At 38.4% G+C, this 17,994-nt stretch overlaps 1 protein-coding gene across 2 annotated transcripts in view; it reads right to left on the bottom strand.

Annotated features, from left to right (window-relative positions):
- Positions 1–17,994, bottom strand: part of LOC124593699 (graves disease carrier protein-like) — a 207,493-nt gene that overhangs the window by 28,617 nt on the left and 160,882 nt on the right. Inside the window, exons 5-7 of one of the 2 annotated variants that reach the window (XM_047132002.1) lie at positions 14,324–14,480; positions 13,529–13,670; positions 5,286–5,288 (exon numbers count right to left, since the gene is read on the bottom strand). In XM_047132002.1, the coding sequence (XP_046987958.1) occupies positions 5,286–5,288; positions 13,529–13,670; positions 14,324–14,480 (302 nt within the window). The remainder of the gene's footprint in view (positions 1–5,285; positions 5,289–13,528; positions 13,671–14,323; positions 14,481–17,994) is intronic. The other variant, XM_047132003.1, reaches the window with a different exon arrangement.

Below are 17,994 nucleotides of genomic sequence, written 5' to 3'. Positions count from 1 at the left end.
CTTGTTGTCTTTGGGTCCCCTGTAAATGCGCCAGATGAAATGAACACCCCACCGTTCTAGATTGGGGAAAAGCTTGTTGTCATATTGCAAGAGGAGGTCATGATGGACAATAATCCCCTGGAACATGTTGAGGCTTTTATGGGGAGCGACAGAAACAGGAATATCACCCAGCCCCACAAGCGAGTAATGCCCAGGGTTGATCTGGGCATCCTGTCTAGATCATGACTGCACCGCTTCTCATCTTCGACGGCACTGTCACTTCCCCAAACTTATCCTCAAGATGTTCAACAAAAAAATTGAGGCTTCGTAGGTAGAAACAAGCCTTCATCTTTTCTGCTACAGACTAAACACCGAGGTGAATATGGTTCTCTTCTTTCTGTAGCCCTATGTTCCTCCCATGGTGTAGTGAGGGAGGGAAATGATTTAGAGTCATATCTGTTAGCATTGTACTCAACCTTGCCCTTCTTAGAGACTGCTGGCATCATGCAATCACCAGCAAGAGATGACTTAGTCCGCTTCATTGCGGGTTATCCACCCTGATGCCACCCAATCTGATCATGGGCTCTCCCCACGAGTGCCACGCAGCCACAGCAAAATCCACCTGGCATGATGGCCAGTGCCGGGAGTCCTGATATCCCAGGAAGACAGGCATTTACTCCTTGGCATATGTGTGGAGTTTACAGCCTAGTCATCAGCAGTGTGATCCCTGTATTGTCAGGGGGCTACCACCAAATGGGTACATGACAGCCCCACCACAATGGACTGGCTACCGTGCTGGATGTTAGGTGCAGAGAAATCCAATATTGTCATGAGGACAGGAGACAACAGAAGAAGATGACATACCCCGGAAAATGTCCTCACCCAAATAGTTGAATAGCAGGTGGAGATGCAAAGCCATGACAAGAGGTTCAGGAGAGCAAATCTTAAGGGCACTATGGATAACTCATGCTCCACGTAAGGCGTCCTTCCCCATATGGCCCGCACTTCTGTAGAATTTTGAAACTGGCCGGTCAAACCATAAAATGGGACTGGAAGTTATAAGTGAAACATGTGAAGCTCCTTTTAGTTGCCTTTTACGACGACAGGCCAGGATACCTTGTGCCTATTCTAACCCCCCGGAACCACAGGGGAGGGGGAGGGGGGGGGGGGGGGTTACACAGCAAATGGAACTAGATCTGGTGCTGTGTTACGTCTTTGCATGGGACTTCATAACTATGGATGTGACAGAAACTAAAATTGGAGCTGATTTCCTAGCACAGTACCACCAGCTACCAACATGGCAAACATGTAAACTGTCCAAAGAATCAAAGGCCTGATAGATTCAGTGCTCCAAAGCAGTGCAATACTGCACATGGCCAAGATTGTGGAAGTGGCCAGGGCTACTGCAACAAATTCCAGTCATGATGCAACTTCATGGGGCAGGTAAGGATATTCTTCACAACATAATACACCATATTAAAACAACTGATGAACCACCTGTCTCATGTATATCCAGACATCTAGCTCCTGACTGCTTAGCCACTGCAGAGATAGAATTTAATCCCACGCAGAAGGAAGGTATTATTTGTCTGTCCAATAACCCATGGTCATCTCCTTTGCACCTTGTACCAAAGAAATGTGGTGTTTGGGGTCCATGTGGAGACTGTCATGCACTCAATGCCTGGACAATGCCAGACCGGTATCAAGTGCGTCTGTTACAGGATTATTATTATGCTTCATGTGGTGCAACAATATTCAATGTACTTAATTGTGCTAAGGCATTACTTGGATCACAGTGGTGGAAGAAGATATCCCAGAGACAGCCATCATCACCCCGTTTGGGTTATTTGAGAGTCTTTCCATGACATTTGGCCTACAGAATGCTGTGCAATCATGGCAAAGATTAATCAGTTCAGTACTGCAAGGTCTTTCTTTCTGTTTCACCTACCTGGATGACATTCTTGTCTTTTTTCCATTGCATAACAGCAATGAACTGAGTCTTCAAGTGATTAGAACAGTATAGCATGGTTCCGAACACAGCTAAGTATGTATTTGGTCAGTCACAAGTTAACTTCCTACAGCAACAGACATCATCTAAAGGCTTGCTACCATTACCTGAAAAAGTGGAAGCCATTTTACAAACTGCTTGACCAAATACAGTTATAGAATTACATCACTTCCTAGGCATGCTCAACTTCTACTGTTGACATCTGCCTTGCTCGGCTGAGCTACAAATACCACTGATCACAACACTTGTCTGGAAGTCTGATTCAGTGGATGGATGCCACGAGTTCTGCTTTTGAAGTGGCTAAACAGAGCATGGTGGATGCAGCATTTCCCATTCACCCTGACATGGATTAAACCCTCACACTACTTGTCAATGCAAGCCAAACAGCTATTGGTGCAGCCTTACAGCAAAAGTGGAGTGCATATAATAGATACATTCTTACTATCTATGAGGCTATCAAGTACTTTTGCCCACAACTGGAAGCTAGACAGTTTACTACTTTCATGAATCATAAGCCTCTAACTTATTCGTTCCAGCAAAACAACAATTGCTTGCTCCACTAACATAACCACCTGGTATTCATCACTCATCTCAGCATGGACATCATTGCCTTTCTCGTATTAACAGCATCTCAAGCACTATCAATTTCACTCAAACTGCAAAGCACAAGAGAATGACCATGGAATACAGAACCTCTTGAAGGAATCTTTATAACCCTTGGAATCGCGATTAGTCAATGTCCCTGCTGCAGATGTCAAACTGTACTGTGACTTCTCAAGTGGAAAACCTTGTCCATTCTTGCCTACTACATTCTGCATGTGCACATTTGAAAGCATACATAACCTGCATCATCCTGGCATCAGATCAACATTCCACCTAGTCTTTCAGTGATTGGTTTGGCCTGGAATGCAAAAAGACTGCCAAGAATGGACTTGTACATATGTAAAGTGCCAACAAAGCAAATTTTCCTGCCATGTGTATGTATCAGCGGGGGACTTTCCTGACACAACTACAAGATTTACACTTGTGTAAGTCAACATCATATGCCCATTGCCTCTGTTGAATGGGCATTGTTATATTCTCCCTACTATTAACCATTTTACTTGCTGGCTGGAAGCAGTGCCAGTTGATAACATCTCTGCAGATACCTTAGCCTTCACTTTTGTTTCAAGTTGGATTTCTCAATTTGATGGCCCACTACATGTCACAATAGACCATGGCCTCCAATCTGAATCTGACCTGTTTGCTCAGCTCAACAAATTCTGCAGCACTGTTCATCACAAGGCCATAAGCAACCATCCAGTGAGTAACAGAATTCTCTAAAGGCGGCACTCGTGAGTCATAAAACAAACTGGACCACAGCTGTACCAATGTTTTACAGGGTCTAAGGAGTACTTACAATCCAGGCCTAGATTTCTAGTCAGCAGAACTAGTTTAAGGCAAAGCTCTGCAGCTTGCAGGAGAGTTTGTAGACACACAAACCTTCCAACACACTAACCACAACTTAGCGTGATTTTGTTCATCAGTCGAGGGTTTGGCCTTCACAAGTTCACCCTCGCACACTTTGTGACATGACAAATCTCCTAGCTGTATACATCGTGACCTTTAAACATGTACACACATGATGCTTCATATGGATGGCATCAAACTCTCACTTCTACAATGGTACACAGGTCCACACAGATTTCTACAAGAAGGAGCACACGTTCTGGACCTATTAGTAAATGGCAGCTTCTCTATCAACCATGTCACATCAGCATATGTTTCCCAGGAAGTACTACTGACTGATGTAGTGTTGCTACAACCCCCAGCAGCAGCAGCAGCACCACCACCACCACCACCACCACCACCACCACCACCACCACCACCACCACCAGCCCTTATGCCCCCTATCACAGACCCTCTTTCAGAATACATAACACAATCAGGATGATGCTTGCATTTCCCAGCATACCTTGTGGACTGTGCTCCACTTCCCCCGAGGGGGCTAATTTAACAGTCTAGATTACAGTCCTCCTTGTGCAGTGTCAAATCAAGTAAGCATGTGTTTATTTACATCACAGCTGTTAAAACATTTTTTGCACCAGCTGCAAGAGGCACTATTTTATTACTTAGGAATGTGCTTGTTCTTAGAGTGGTTCACTACCGTTTTTAGATAGTGTATTACCAATTTGGTTGGTTGGTTACTAGATAGAGAGTTTTATGTTTCCTTGAGTTAAGGTTCTTCTTGCATAAAACTTCTCCAAAGCTGTTAACTCCCAATAAGTTTCCCTGCTGTGTAAGCAATTAAGTATCTGTTTGATCCTGTACAAGAGCTTATGTTTGATATGTCACCAGGCTAGACCTCCACAGGCACTACTAAGTCAGTTGGATAGCATATTGGGCAGCCAACCTGACCAATCTCTAGTAAGAGAGCTTTTAAAACCACATGTGACAAAATAGGTAAAAGCTGATGGAGGGAGACATTTTGATGGATATCTTCTGCTATCTATTGGGGCACATTTTCAACTGCCCCCCCTCCCTCCCCCACCCTCCCTTTTTAGAAAACATTCCAAGCCCAGTGAGACTGCTTATGAGCACATAGTTCATTCAAAACAAAGTGTACCAACAAACTGGATACAAATGCAGAACATAAAATGTTATTCCCTGATTAATGAGTTACTGCAAAAAGATGCATCAAATGCATGGGAAATACTACTTCTCAAAACATTATTTAAAAAAAACAAGAGTATTTGAAACCAAAACAAACTACTATTAGGCTTTAAATTTGCCAAAGCTGGTTTAAAGTCCCTGCAAAATGAAAGATGGAAAACACATGTGGTGCATGTAAACAATACAGTACCATTTAAAGTTTCTAATTCTGAGCCTTTCTTCCAATCACCTACTGCACTGACAAACTACAGGACATTTTAGATGATACATATACTCTGTACATGAAATACAGAAGAGAAGAAAACACAGTAAGCATAGTGTTAATTAAAAATATTTACATATTCTCTTTTACAAATAACTGTGCATACTCAAATAACATTAACCTTCAAGCACTCCATAACTATTCAGCACAGGGAAAAATCTGCCCACTTAGCTATTCAGTACCTGGTAGCAACTGGAGTACAGAGCACTCAGTGAAAGTAGACAGATTAAGCAATGAAAACTCAGTGCTCAAGACAGATTATACCAAGTGTGTCCACAGCAGTCAAAAAGTTAATGGAAGGGAGTCTACCAAGTGAAATAATATCAAAACACAAATACCATCTCTTAACAACTTATGCAGGTTAATACAATTCTAGTAACATACCGTCTGATGTAATGTCAGCAGAAATAGCAGCATTCCAGAGAACCAAGAGGACACCATGAATCATGGAAAATGAAAGACAGTGTGAATAAGAAAAGACCAACAACACAGATCTACTCAAATAAGAAATTAAAATGTTAAGTAACACATGCCACCCATGCTTAGATTTTTATATCATGCTGCTGAAATGGACATTAAAGACTTTATTGTAGAGTAACCAAACCAGTATATACAAAAATACCAACATAAATAGTCAAATACTTATACCACAATATAAACAACATTTCTATGTGCATTTCATTTTTGCTTAACTCACAGATTAGATAAACTGATGCTTGTCAACAAAATGTAGCCTACACTACAATTTATCAATTTTTGAAAATACAATATAACTGGATAGATAAGAAAATCTACTCACCATGTGGTGACAGGAGTACATACACACATGTAAAGGTTAAGGAAATTTGCAAGCTTTCGGACCCAGTGGCCCCTTCTTCTGGCAGAAGGGCTGAGGAAGAAGGAAGATTGGTGAGGTTTAGGAAATGGGGAGAGTATGGAAAAGTCATCCAGAAACACAGTTCAGGAGGTCTTACGAGACAGGATGAGAAAGAAAGACTGATTTTCAGGGACTACACCAAATGATATTTAAAAATCTGAGAGCTTATTCGAATCTAGTATTGCCAGATAATTTTTTTTTACCCTGTTAGGGACAAATGTTCAATTGGGCAAACAAAATTGAATTTCTTTTTTTTTTACCTGGGACAAATGAGAAGCACAATTATTTTTTGTGAATTTGTCTTTATTATATTTTAATGAAGCATGTGTAAGTTTCAACATGCTTTTGTTTGATTTTACATATTTAAAAAATCAATGTGGTTATAATCATAGTTGGAAATGGTCATTAATTCATTTTTCATCAAATTTGGGGTATATTAATTTTGTGCATTACTCCATTTTAAATTTTAATTCCATCTGTGAAAAATCCTTTCTACAAAGCACTTGGAACAAGAGATACTAAAGATGAATGATAAGAAGTGAAAAAAATTAGAGATTTCATTCTTGGAAAACCCTTCCATGATTTTTTTCCACTTCTCAATCACACACTTATTTTTGTTATCAAAACGCTCCCATGTCCAGGCTTATTTTAATTATTTGAAATTCCTCATATAAGGAGTCAATGGTCAGTTGATCGATCCTTGAAAGTTATACAGTTTTTTCAAAATGGTCATAATTTATTGGTGATTTTAAGTTTGAAAACAATATCCTGGACAGAATATTTTTCTGAGAAATCATATCATGGAAGCAACTATCTTACAATATTGGTGTAGAATTGCAGAAAATTGTCCCAAATAGATTGTTTTGTATTTGTGCTTAGTTCATCCATTATTTATTTTTTATTTTTTTACTTCTGAAAAAGTTGTGTTTAATTCTTTGCTCAGTCTTTTCACAAATCCTTTGCATTTCAGCATGCATCTCAACAACTTACAGAGAATCTGATTTAATCTTCTTCATTGTTGTTTGTACCAAAAATATTATGTTATGCAAAAATGACAAATACACCGAAGTTTTTTCCCTTCTTCTCCACATGGGATCATTTTCTCTAAGAGATGCGGACTTCATTGTGGAAGTTGAAAACAAGAGTTTTCAGTGCAGGTTATGTTTTCAATACTCTTTTGACAGCAAGACCAACAGATAAAAACCTTGTGGTGACATGTTTTGTTATTTCTTCGTATTGCATTTCATTCACTTCAAATTGGAGTTCATTTCACAGATCTACTGAAGCGACTGAAAATTTTCAGTATCAAAATTTCTACACCCACTTCCAATCTATCAGTGCTGTATTTTACAGCACTGTGGAGAACACGGAAGGGACAACCAGCTTTGACAATCTTATCATTTTAAGGTAGAGGAAGTGTATAAATGGAATAGGTTCTGCTGCAGTTTACATTAGTATTGTCAGCAGCAAATGCTAAAACTTTATTTACATCCAATCCACCCAATGTGTATATTAATAACTTCAAAACTTTATATTCACATTCATCATTACATTCTACAAATTCCAGTAGATGGTTTACAGCCCCAGTATTTTATTTTTTTTTTTTTTTTTGGTACCTGTCACTACAGAAAGGTATAGATTTTCTCCTTAGATGTTCCTTAAGATATTTTTAACAGATTCTTGGGCCAGTACTTCACATACAACAGATTCCACTTTTGTTCTTCCGTAGCTAAAACTTTGAACAATTTTTGAATCACTACATATATGTGGTAATAATGTGCATGAACAATCCATACTATTGTAATTAAGAGAATGCTTTACCATGTGATAAACAGATGTGAGTTCTTCAGTAGTAGTCTTATATGTCTTGAGACAGATAGTTCAGGCTTTGAGAAATATCTGTATAAGGTACTTGATGCTCTATTGTTAAAAAGTCATGTGACATTTAGTAGATGCATGTTGTTTTGCATCAGCAAAGCCTCCATGAGCACACAAGAAATCTTCATTGTATTGGTGACAGTATGCCTTGTATGAGTTTTCTTTTCCTTGTCTTTACCAGGAATAACTATTTTCCCAGTTCAGATAACACTTCATAAACCTGTTCTCTTTCTCAGAAGGTATTTTACCACTTCTTGATGAATTATCTGTGTCACTGTCACTTAAATCACTCATTTTGTCTATAGCTTGAGAAATTATTCGCAAGTGTAACTTGTTCAACACTCAGCAGTTCTCACAAAACAATAAGCGAAATTTTAAAATAGAATGACAGTCAAGAATTGAATTAAAAAATCCTTGCAGTATTGTAAACACATATTGGTATAGCACTTAAAGGAATTAGCAAATGAATGAAAACGTTAAATATAAAATTGTAGAATGAAAGTGAGATGGATAATAAATAAGTAGAAGAATGTAAAACAAACAGACAGAGGCAAACAGAGATGCATGGCACCAAGCGATAAGTTGGGAATTGGTGAATATTGACCCCCCCTCCCCAGCACTATCAAAGACTGACAGTTGACATAATCGCATCTTCATGCGGTACTTGGATATATAAGAGTTGCCCGACAGTGTAGCATGTTAGATTTTGCATTAATAATCAAACAAGGGTGAAATACAGGACAGAGTCTGTCCTCATGGGACATTTAAAATTATGCCAGAAATACAGGATGTCCCAGGAAATATGAGACATCTGGCAACACTATCCTAATTCCATGCAACTTTCTTTGATACTGACTTCATCCTCACTGAGGGTCAGCTACACATTTCTTTTCATGTTAAACCAACTGACAAGCAACAGTGCTTTGATTTTGACAGTTGCCATCCTTCCCAATGCCAGATGCAGACTTTTTACACAAATACACCATCATTCTGATCTCAGCCTTCACTGGAAATAATTACCCAACCAGCTAGTTCAAAATCAAATTTCCCACGCTATCACATCCAACCCTTGTACTGCTCATACTTTCAAAAAATAGCTTAGGAACACACCTCTTGTCACTCAGTATTATCCAGGTCTTGAATGAATAAATCAATTACTTCAACAAAGCTATGGCTTCCTCAAATTATGCCCTGAAATGATATCCACTCTGCCTGACATTTTTCCCACCACACCTAGAATAGTTTCTTGTCACCTCTGCAATATCCTGGTCAAACCCTATGCTCCTCCTGCACCCATTTCCCTATTCCCTACCTCGTGGCTCCTATCCCAATGCCTGTCCCAGATATAGGACTTGCTCAATGCACCCTCCTACCACCACCTTTACAAGCCCTGTAATTGGCAAAATATACACTATCGAAGTGAGAGCCACCTATGAAATGACATGCCATGTACTAGCTATGTTCAGGCTTTTACATTGGTATGACTACCACAACTTATCAATCAGAACAAATGGACATAGACAGTGGCTGTACACTGGCAACACACAATATCCTATTGCAGAGCATTATCTACAACATGACACTCATGACTTTGGTGCCTGTTTCACCACATGTGCCACTTTGTTTCTTCGCACAAACACTAACTTCCCAGAACTCCACAGGTGGGAACTGGCATTACAGTATGTTGTTGCTTCTTGCCACCCACCTGGCCTTAATTTACATTAATCTCTTTGATCTCAGCATTTCTGTTCAGTAATTAATTCTTTCTTCAGTACCTTTTAGTCTTTTGTATCTTATTTTCTGACCTGTCTATTTTCTCTACTCCCCACATCTACTACCTACAATGTACTTAGCTTTCCACTCTTATCAATTCTTGCATGATGTTTTGTCAGTAATCTCTGTATTATGTATTACCCTATCTTACACTTCCAAGCCCTCAGATTTTCCAATCTCATCTGGTGCAGTCCCCAACAATCAGTCTTTCCTTCTCATCCCACCCAGCAAGCCTCCCTTGACCAAAGGTTCTGGATAACTTTTTCAAACTCTCCCCACTTCTGAAAACTCACCAGATCTTTGTCTTCCTCCCTCTTTCTTCCCCTTCAAATCTTCTGCCACTGATTCTGAAAGCTTGTAAATTTCCTTATCCTTGATACATGTGTGTTCTCCTGTCTATGCTACAATTTAGTATCATTCTATAAGGTTTAGTTACATACAGAACATATTTTTTAAACAACATATCCAAATTCAAAACTATGCTTCAAATTACATAAACATATAACACAATGATTTTAATTTAACTTGTATACTTGGTAGTTGAAATCAATTTGGGTTTCAGAGCACTGGAGGAATATGTAAGCCAATACTGACCCTACGACATATCTCAGAGGACAGACAGAAAAAAGGCAAATCCATGTTTCCAGTATATGTACATTTATATAAAGCTTTTGATGATGCTGAATGGAATACACTCCAGAAATTCTGAAAGCAGCAGGGGTAAAATACAGCAAACAAAAAGTTAACAACAACTTGTACAGAAATCAGACTGCAGTTCTATGCATCGAGGGTCATGAAAAGAAAGCAGTAGCTGGTAAGGGAGTGAAACAATGGTGTAATGTATCCCAGATGTTATTCTATTTGTACACTGAACAAGTTGTGGGGAAAACCAAGGGGGAATTTAGGAAGGAAATTCAATTTCAGGGAGAAGAAATAAATATTTCAAAGTTTGCTGATAACTTTAGTTCCCTAAACGGCAACAAATGACTCTGAAGAGCAATTGAATGGAATCGTTAGTGTCTTGAAAAGAAGTTATAAGATGAATATCAATGAAAGTAAATCAATGGTGGACGAATGTTGTCTAAATCTGTAGAAGCTGATGAAATTATATTCGGAAATGAGACACTAAAAGTAGTAGAAGAGTTTTTTTTTTAAGAGAAAAATAACTTACAATGGCTGAAGTCTAGAGAAATAAAATGCAGACTAGTGATAGCAAGAAAAGCATTTCTGCACTTCTGAAAATGAGAAATTTGTTAAAATTAAATGCAAGTACTTGATACTTGTCAGGTGTTTGGGCTTGTACGATAGCGAGACATGGACGATAAGCTGTTCAGACAACAAGGGACTAGAAGCATTTCAAATGAATAACAGATGAAGAGATAATGAACTGAATTGGAAATACAAGATATATATATGGCAGAACTTCATTAAAAGAAGGGATTGATTGACAGCTTTCATAAAGAAGCATCAAGGAAGTCCATGTGGTGATGGAAGTGGGGTGACTAAAATTTGCAGAAGGAGACCAAGGCTTATTATAGGAAGTAGGTTCAAATGAATGTAGGCTGCAGTAACTATGCAGAAATGAAGAAGCTTATGCAAGAGATGAAGAAGCTTGCACAGGACAGACTATTATTGAAAGCTGCACCAAACCAATCTTCAGACTGAAGAGCACATAGACAACTACCACAGTTCTTCTTGTCTTAAGATCACATATCAAAAGAATGTTTCGTTTAACACACTTCTAAATGTTTAGCTACCAGCTGCCAAAAGGTCACTTAGTCTAATTTAATAGACATGTCACCATGCACACTCCAAATCTTACATGTGGGTATCCAATAAACCCATTCACTACAGCAATCTGTAGACCAGGTGTGGTCAAATAGTGGCCTGCAGTCCGCATGCGACCCACTAATGATTTTGTTTTGTGGGCCACTAAGACAGTCAGAATTTTTATAACACAATATTACCTTCCCTGAAAGGCAAAGTTAACTAATGCATGCAACTCTTTTAAAACGTGCAGCCCTCCGATAATCTCTGCCTCCACAAAGTGGCCCCCACACCAGAACTATTGTCCATCCCTGGTGTGGACAGATCACACTACTTCTTAAAGTTGTAGTATACACTATGTAAAGAATTTAGAGGCACCGGCAATCCAGAGTGAGAATTTCATTGTGTGTACTACTTCCCCTTCAGTATTTTTGGGTGCGGGGTAGTTAAAAAAGGAGAGTTGATATCAAGTAGTACACTTGTCTATATCCTTGGAAACTGCTAGGGTGCTCCTAGGAGGTGATGCACAAGAACAATATGTTCTCCCTGTGAGAAGTGATTGAACACTAATGAGTCGTGAGCAGTCATGCCCACAGAAACTAGCTCAAATCATAAGACATTAGATGTCCAGTTTTTGACATGTTAGGAAACAATTAGACTCAGTCACCTTTACATTTTCATCTCTCAAAGCTACCCATTCTTTTTCTATTGTATTCCTTTCTGCCATTTCATTGAATCATTGTTTAATGCTCCCTTCAAAACTCTCTACAGCCAATGATTCTTTTAATTTATCCAGGATGCTCCTCTTTAACTTCCTGCCTTTTTGAAATTTCTTCAGTTTGAATCTGCATTCCACATTTACCCTTGGACATGATTTGCAGCTTAAAATTTAATTACAAATCTGTTTTATTCTATCTGAAACCTTCTTGTGTCTCCAGGTTGTTTCCACAATATACAACTTTCTTTCCTGATTCTTCAACAAAGCAAGAGAAATTACCAAGTTCTGCTCTATATGAAGTTGTACTAGGTTGTTTCACATTTCATCCCTTTCTCCAGTCCATGTTCTCTTACTACTTTTCCTACTACTGAATTCGTGTCCAATCACAATTAAATTTTTGTCTCTTTAGACATACCGAGTATTTTTTTTATTTAATTTAATTTTTTATCTCATCATACATTTTCTCCAATCTCTTCATCATTTGTAAATCTAGTAAGCATACAAGTCTTTGAACTGTGTTTGGTTGTGGCTTTTGTCTCATCTTGGCTGTTATGATCTTTTCTCTGTGCTGTTCACAGTTCTTTACCTTGCTCATTATTAGACCTACTCCTGCATTACCCAAAAGAGCTGAAGTCCTCTTTGTCCAATCATCATACCTCGTTAGTTCTCACTATATCTACTTCAGCCTGTTAACTTCTCCTTTTAAATTCTGTAACCTAATACTCTTTCTAACCCACAGAATGTCAGATTTGTTTTTCTAACAACAGCATCCTCCCGAATTGTCCCCACCTGGAGATCCAAATGGTCTACTATTCTGGCACCAACTGTTTTAATTGTTTAATCATACTGCTTAATGAAATTTGAAACATTACTGTTAGGGGCCTGCTAGAGCTGCCGGATTATTATTTTCTCAGTCAGTTACTGAAAAATGGCACTTTAATACGTGTGAATATGATACTCATTAGCAACCATGACCTGAGACTTTATTCCACTTTTTGTTATATAGTCACTTCCTACATCCTTATTTTATGCCAGCAGTAATGGGATAGTAACTTACAGCAGTCTTATATGAGCATAACACAAATATTTACAAAATATCCATTCCAGCAATTATATTATCTGGACATCAGTGAGAACTGCTTTTTTATTTTACATATTTCTACGTTAATGTCTATTTACATTACTTCTCCTTCTCTTCTTTCCATTGAGTCCCACAGAGTAAACAATGTCAGCAATAGTCAGTAATGACAGTACCTTAAAAATTGTGCAAGAGAGCAATTTTATGAAATAATACTGACCTCAGAATCTTAAGTGACATGTTTCTTCTGTTGGTTCACTCTCAGATGTTCAACATCAATGCTATACAAAAAGAGTGGCTAAAATTTTACAAAGGTCATGTAATATTTGTAAACTGCCAAATACATTCCTTTTATCCCTATTATTTTTCATTCACATACATCTCTACAGGATAATAGAAGTGATCATTGCTGACAAATATTTGTGTATAATTATGAAATTAAAGTAATGTTTTAGTCTCAATTAGTAAATACATTGCATCATGCAGTAAACTATAAAGTAAAGTTGACCCATAAATATCAATGCTATGCTACAAACCCAAATTTCCGTGTATCTGGATTCATCATTGCTAATTGCATCCGACGCCTTGTTACATCCAGTGGGTATGACACTGACTGTGCCACAGCTCCAGCTAAACCTCCACATAAGAGCTTTGCTGGCACAGCCAAAACAAGGCCACCTAGTCACAAATTTAATTTCAGTTCAAATAAAATTTATTATTACAAAAATTGTTTCTCTACAATTAACTGGTGAAAGTCTCTTACACACGCGCGCGCGCGCACACACACACACACACACACACACACACACACACACACACACACACACACACACACACACAGTTGGCAAACTGTTATTTCTGCTATCTGGTAAATGCTACAATGAAAAAGTTTTAAAATAAAATAACTCATTGAACAATGCTGTGCAGCCAACAGCTGTTACCTAAAGAAAGATAACATTACATAAATATTCTAACATTTTGGCCACTGTGAAACTAATGTGACACCAAAGTTGATTCTGGGTATGTAATTCTGCAGAAATTTAATATTTTTCAGATTTAAGCTCTATTTTTGACAACAGAAGGGATACAGATGTCTCAGAATGCTGACTGCCATAATAAACACACGCAATTTGGAAAGCATTTGCAACATATTCAAAATATTTCTAGAATTCAGTCAAACAGTATGTTATGATTGTGATGAAAAAATATCACATATGCATGTATTTTCTTTCTTCATCTTATTTTTTATATTGAATTACTTATCATTCCTCATCCCAAAATCAAACCAATTAGTCTACATGAAAGTTAACTGGAAGTTGTTCTGCAAATACCTGTGTTGCGAGGGCACGGTTGACAAGTTACATTAGGAATGTATTTCATGCAGAGGTATTTCAGCTTCTCAAAACAGTAGAATGAGAATCCAGCATATGGGACCATACCACATAATGTTGGTACAAATCCTCGATACAGTGCTCTGATGCCACCTTCCTGAAAAAAGCCATTATCATAAGTTTCTTTCCAATTAAAATTTTAGGAAGAATATTAGCTCAAAATGATTATCCATATAGTTACTCGCTAATTCTCGAAAGTCACTGAACATTTAAATGATATCATTTTAGAAATTTTCTACCCATTTATAATAAATTCATCATATGTACAGGTTTATAAGCAATCCACGTCAATTCCAGAACCCACCACAAAAAAAAAAAACTTTTTGCATTAAAGTGACTGACTAAGCTGTGTGTTGTAGCCTGAGTCAAAGAAAGGAATGTGTAGAGAGATGTTCATACATGCAGTCACATGTTATCATTCCAATGTCCTATCCAATCTCTCAACCCAGAGTGTGTTTAGAACAACTGAACTAAGACAGACTTGAAGTCAAAATGGCTCTTTCCAGCAGGTAAAGTACTTGTTCCAGGTCTGAATGTACACCATCTGTTGTAATGTTCTGGTATTTGTTATTCATTCTGTTTGTACATATAGCCTTCCACCTTGTGCAAAACATTTCTAGTTTGAATGTTTTTGCATAATTATTGTATTTTAAATGTACTGAGTGACTGAAAGTAATGATAATGTAAACAGCCTCTAGATTGTTAATAGCAGGAGCACAATAGTTTGTTGAGCACAAGCTACCTATTCAGCAAACTCCACAACTCACTAATTAGATGCATACTTGCTAGATAGATGCTTATTTGTTAGTACTTTAGACTATGTTTGAAGTACCTCAGTAATGTTTTCTGAGGTGTTTCTGTCAGTTACAGTTTAATATGAAGCTGAGATTCCTTAAATGTGTTTCTGCAAAACCTGGTTATGTACATCATTATTCCTTTATCTTTCTCCTAGTTCCAGTCTCACATCACAATGAAACCTGCTGTGAGTAATCTGTTCCGACCCAGTAATGGTCTCACAATACTTGTAACCATTAGTAAAACCTCTATCCACAAAAACATCATAATTCCTATCTACAAAAATCCATTTCACTTTAATGAAACCCAGTGTATCCCATACTTCATTATGTTAATTCACATGTAACCTCAATTTTTAATGACAATCATAAACACTGATTTAATACTCGGTATCATAGCATTACACAATAATGTGACTTAGGTAGAGATAGAAAAATAGATTGTATTCAGTTTTCCTATCCTATTTATTTGTTATACTGACTACTGTACCTGTAGAGATACATCCTTTTTGTGCCTCCACCACCTCTTTCACAGTCTTGACTCAAAATTGTGAATACAAGTACACCAATGAGCACCTTATTACAGGAAATTTACCACTAGCATCAGGTACCCACTTTCTTCTTATAGTGCCAGTGGCAATAAGCACATAGTACACAAGACACAGCAATTATGAGCTACAATCAACAATTACCACTTCACAGCAACTTATCTTTACAAAGGGAATTGAATCTGGATTGAGGTGCAACCATTCTCTCAAGATGCACGACCACCACAAGCCACAAGTTGTGGGATGATACATTGTCTTGCTGAATCAAAATTCCTATGGAGCAAGGTAGTAAAATTGCTGTTGACCATTAAAGTCACACAAATGTTAGGACTGATAATCCAGCAGAAAAGCACTTGACTGGACACCAAGGGGCGACACGATTGAATCTCAGATGAACCTTGGATTTTTCAGGCTATGTTTCAACCTAGCCTTCACCTCTCAGTGATGTGAGGAACTGCCAGAAATGGCACATGGTTCGGGTCCCATGTTAAACTGTAGGTTGGACAACTGGGGTAGGTTAGGGACACACAAGTTACTGAAGTGGCGTCCAATTGAAAGACCTGCACCAAGTCAGTGTGCTGTACTAAATCATCATAATTATCATCACCAGCACCACCACACAAACATACTGTGAAGGGCAATAAGAATGATGCCAAATGTTCCATGAACTTACATGAGCAAAAACTTTATCTTACATCAGGATTCATTACCTCATGCAACTTTTTACACTCATCTGCTGACATCATATACCAACATATTCCGTGTCCTGGTGGCCATATTGCAATAGTGGTACTTCTGCATTCATGCTTATGTCTCATATTCAGTCATCAAGGATACCAACCTTTGTATCTCGAGGTGAAGAGATTTTTTGAATGATAGGGTTAATTGCCCCCCCCCCCCCCCCCCCACATGAACCATGGACCTAGCCATTGGTGGGGAGGATTGCATGCCTGAGTGGAACAGATAGCCATACCATAGATGCAACCACAATGGAGGGGTATCTGTTGAGATGCCAGACAAAAGTGTGGTTCCTGAAGAGGGGCAGTAGCCTTTTCAGTAGTTGCAGGGGCAACAGTCTGGATGACTGACTGATCTGGCATTGTAACATTAACCAAGACAGCCTTGATGTGCTGTTACTGCAAATGGCTGAAAGCAAGGGGAAATGACAGTTGTAATTTTTCCTGAGGGCAAGCAGCTTTACTGTATGGTTAAATGATGATGATGTCCTCTTGGGTAAAATATTCTCGTGGTAATATAGTCCCCCATTCAGATCTCTGGGTGGGAACTACTCAGGAGGACGTCATTATCAGGAGAAAGAAAACTGGTATTCTATGGATCAGAGTGTGGAATGTCTGATCCCTTAATTGGGCAGGTAGGTTAGAAAATTTAAAATGGGGAATGGATAGATTAACGTTTGATATAGTGGGGATTAGTGAAGTTCGGTGGCTGGAGGAACAAGACTTCTGGTCTGGTGAATACAGGGTTATAAATACAAAATCAAATAGGGGTAATGTGGAAGTAGGTTTAATAATGAATAAAAAAATAGGAGCGGGGATAAGCTATTACGAACAGCATGGTGAATGCGTTATTGTAAACAAGATAGACACAAAGCCCACACACACCACAGTAGTACAAGTTTATATTCCAACTAGTTCCACAGATGAGGAGGAAATTGGAAATGATTCAGACAGTTAAGGGAGACAAAAATTTAAGTCATGGGGGACTGGAATTTGATAGTAGGGGAAAGGAAGAAAAGGAAAAGTAGAAGGTGAATATGGACTGGGGGGAAAGGAGTGAAAGAGGAAGCCACCTGCTAGAATTTTGTGCAGAGCATAACTTAATCATAGCTAACACTTGGTTTAAGAATCATGAAAGAAGGTTGTATACATGGAAGAGGCCTGGAGATGCTGGAAGATTCCAGATAGGTTATATAATGGTAAGACACAGATTTACGAACCAGGTTTCAAATTGTAAGACATTTCCAGGGACAGATGTGGACTCTGAACATAATATATTGCTTATGAATTTTAGATTAAAACTGAATAAACTGCAAAAAGGTCGGAATTTAAGGAGATGGGATCTGGATAAACCAAAAGAACCAGGGGTTGTAGAGAATTTCAGAGAGAGCATCAGGGAATGATTGATAAACACAGGGGAAAGAAATACAGTAGAAGAAGAATGAGTAGGTTTGAGTGATGAAATAGTGAAGGCAGCAGAAGGCCAAGTAGGTAAAAAGACGAGGGCTAGTAGAAATCCTTGGGTAACTGAA

The sequence above is a fragment of the Schistocerca americana genome, chromosome 2 (genome assembly GCF_021461395.2).
Source record: "Schistocerca americana isolate TAMUIC-IGC-003095 chromosome 2, iqSchAmer2.1, whole genome shotgun sequence".
Classification (NCBI taxonomy): domain Eukaryota; kingdom Metazoa; phylum Arthropoda; class Insecta; order Orthoptera; family Acrididae; genus Schistocerca; species Schistocerca americana.
This window is presented reverse-complemented; position numbering and strand designations above follow the sequence as displayed.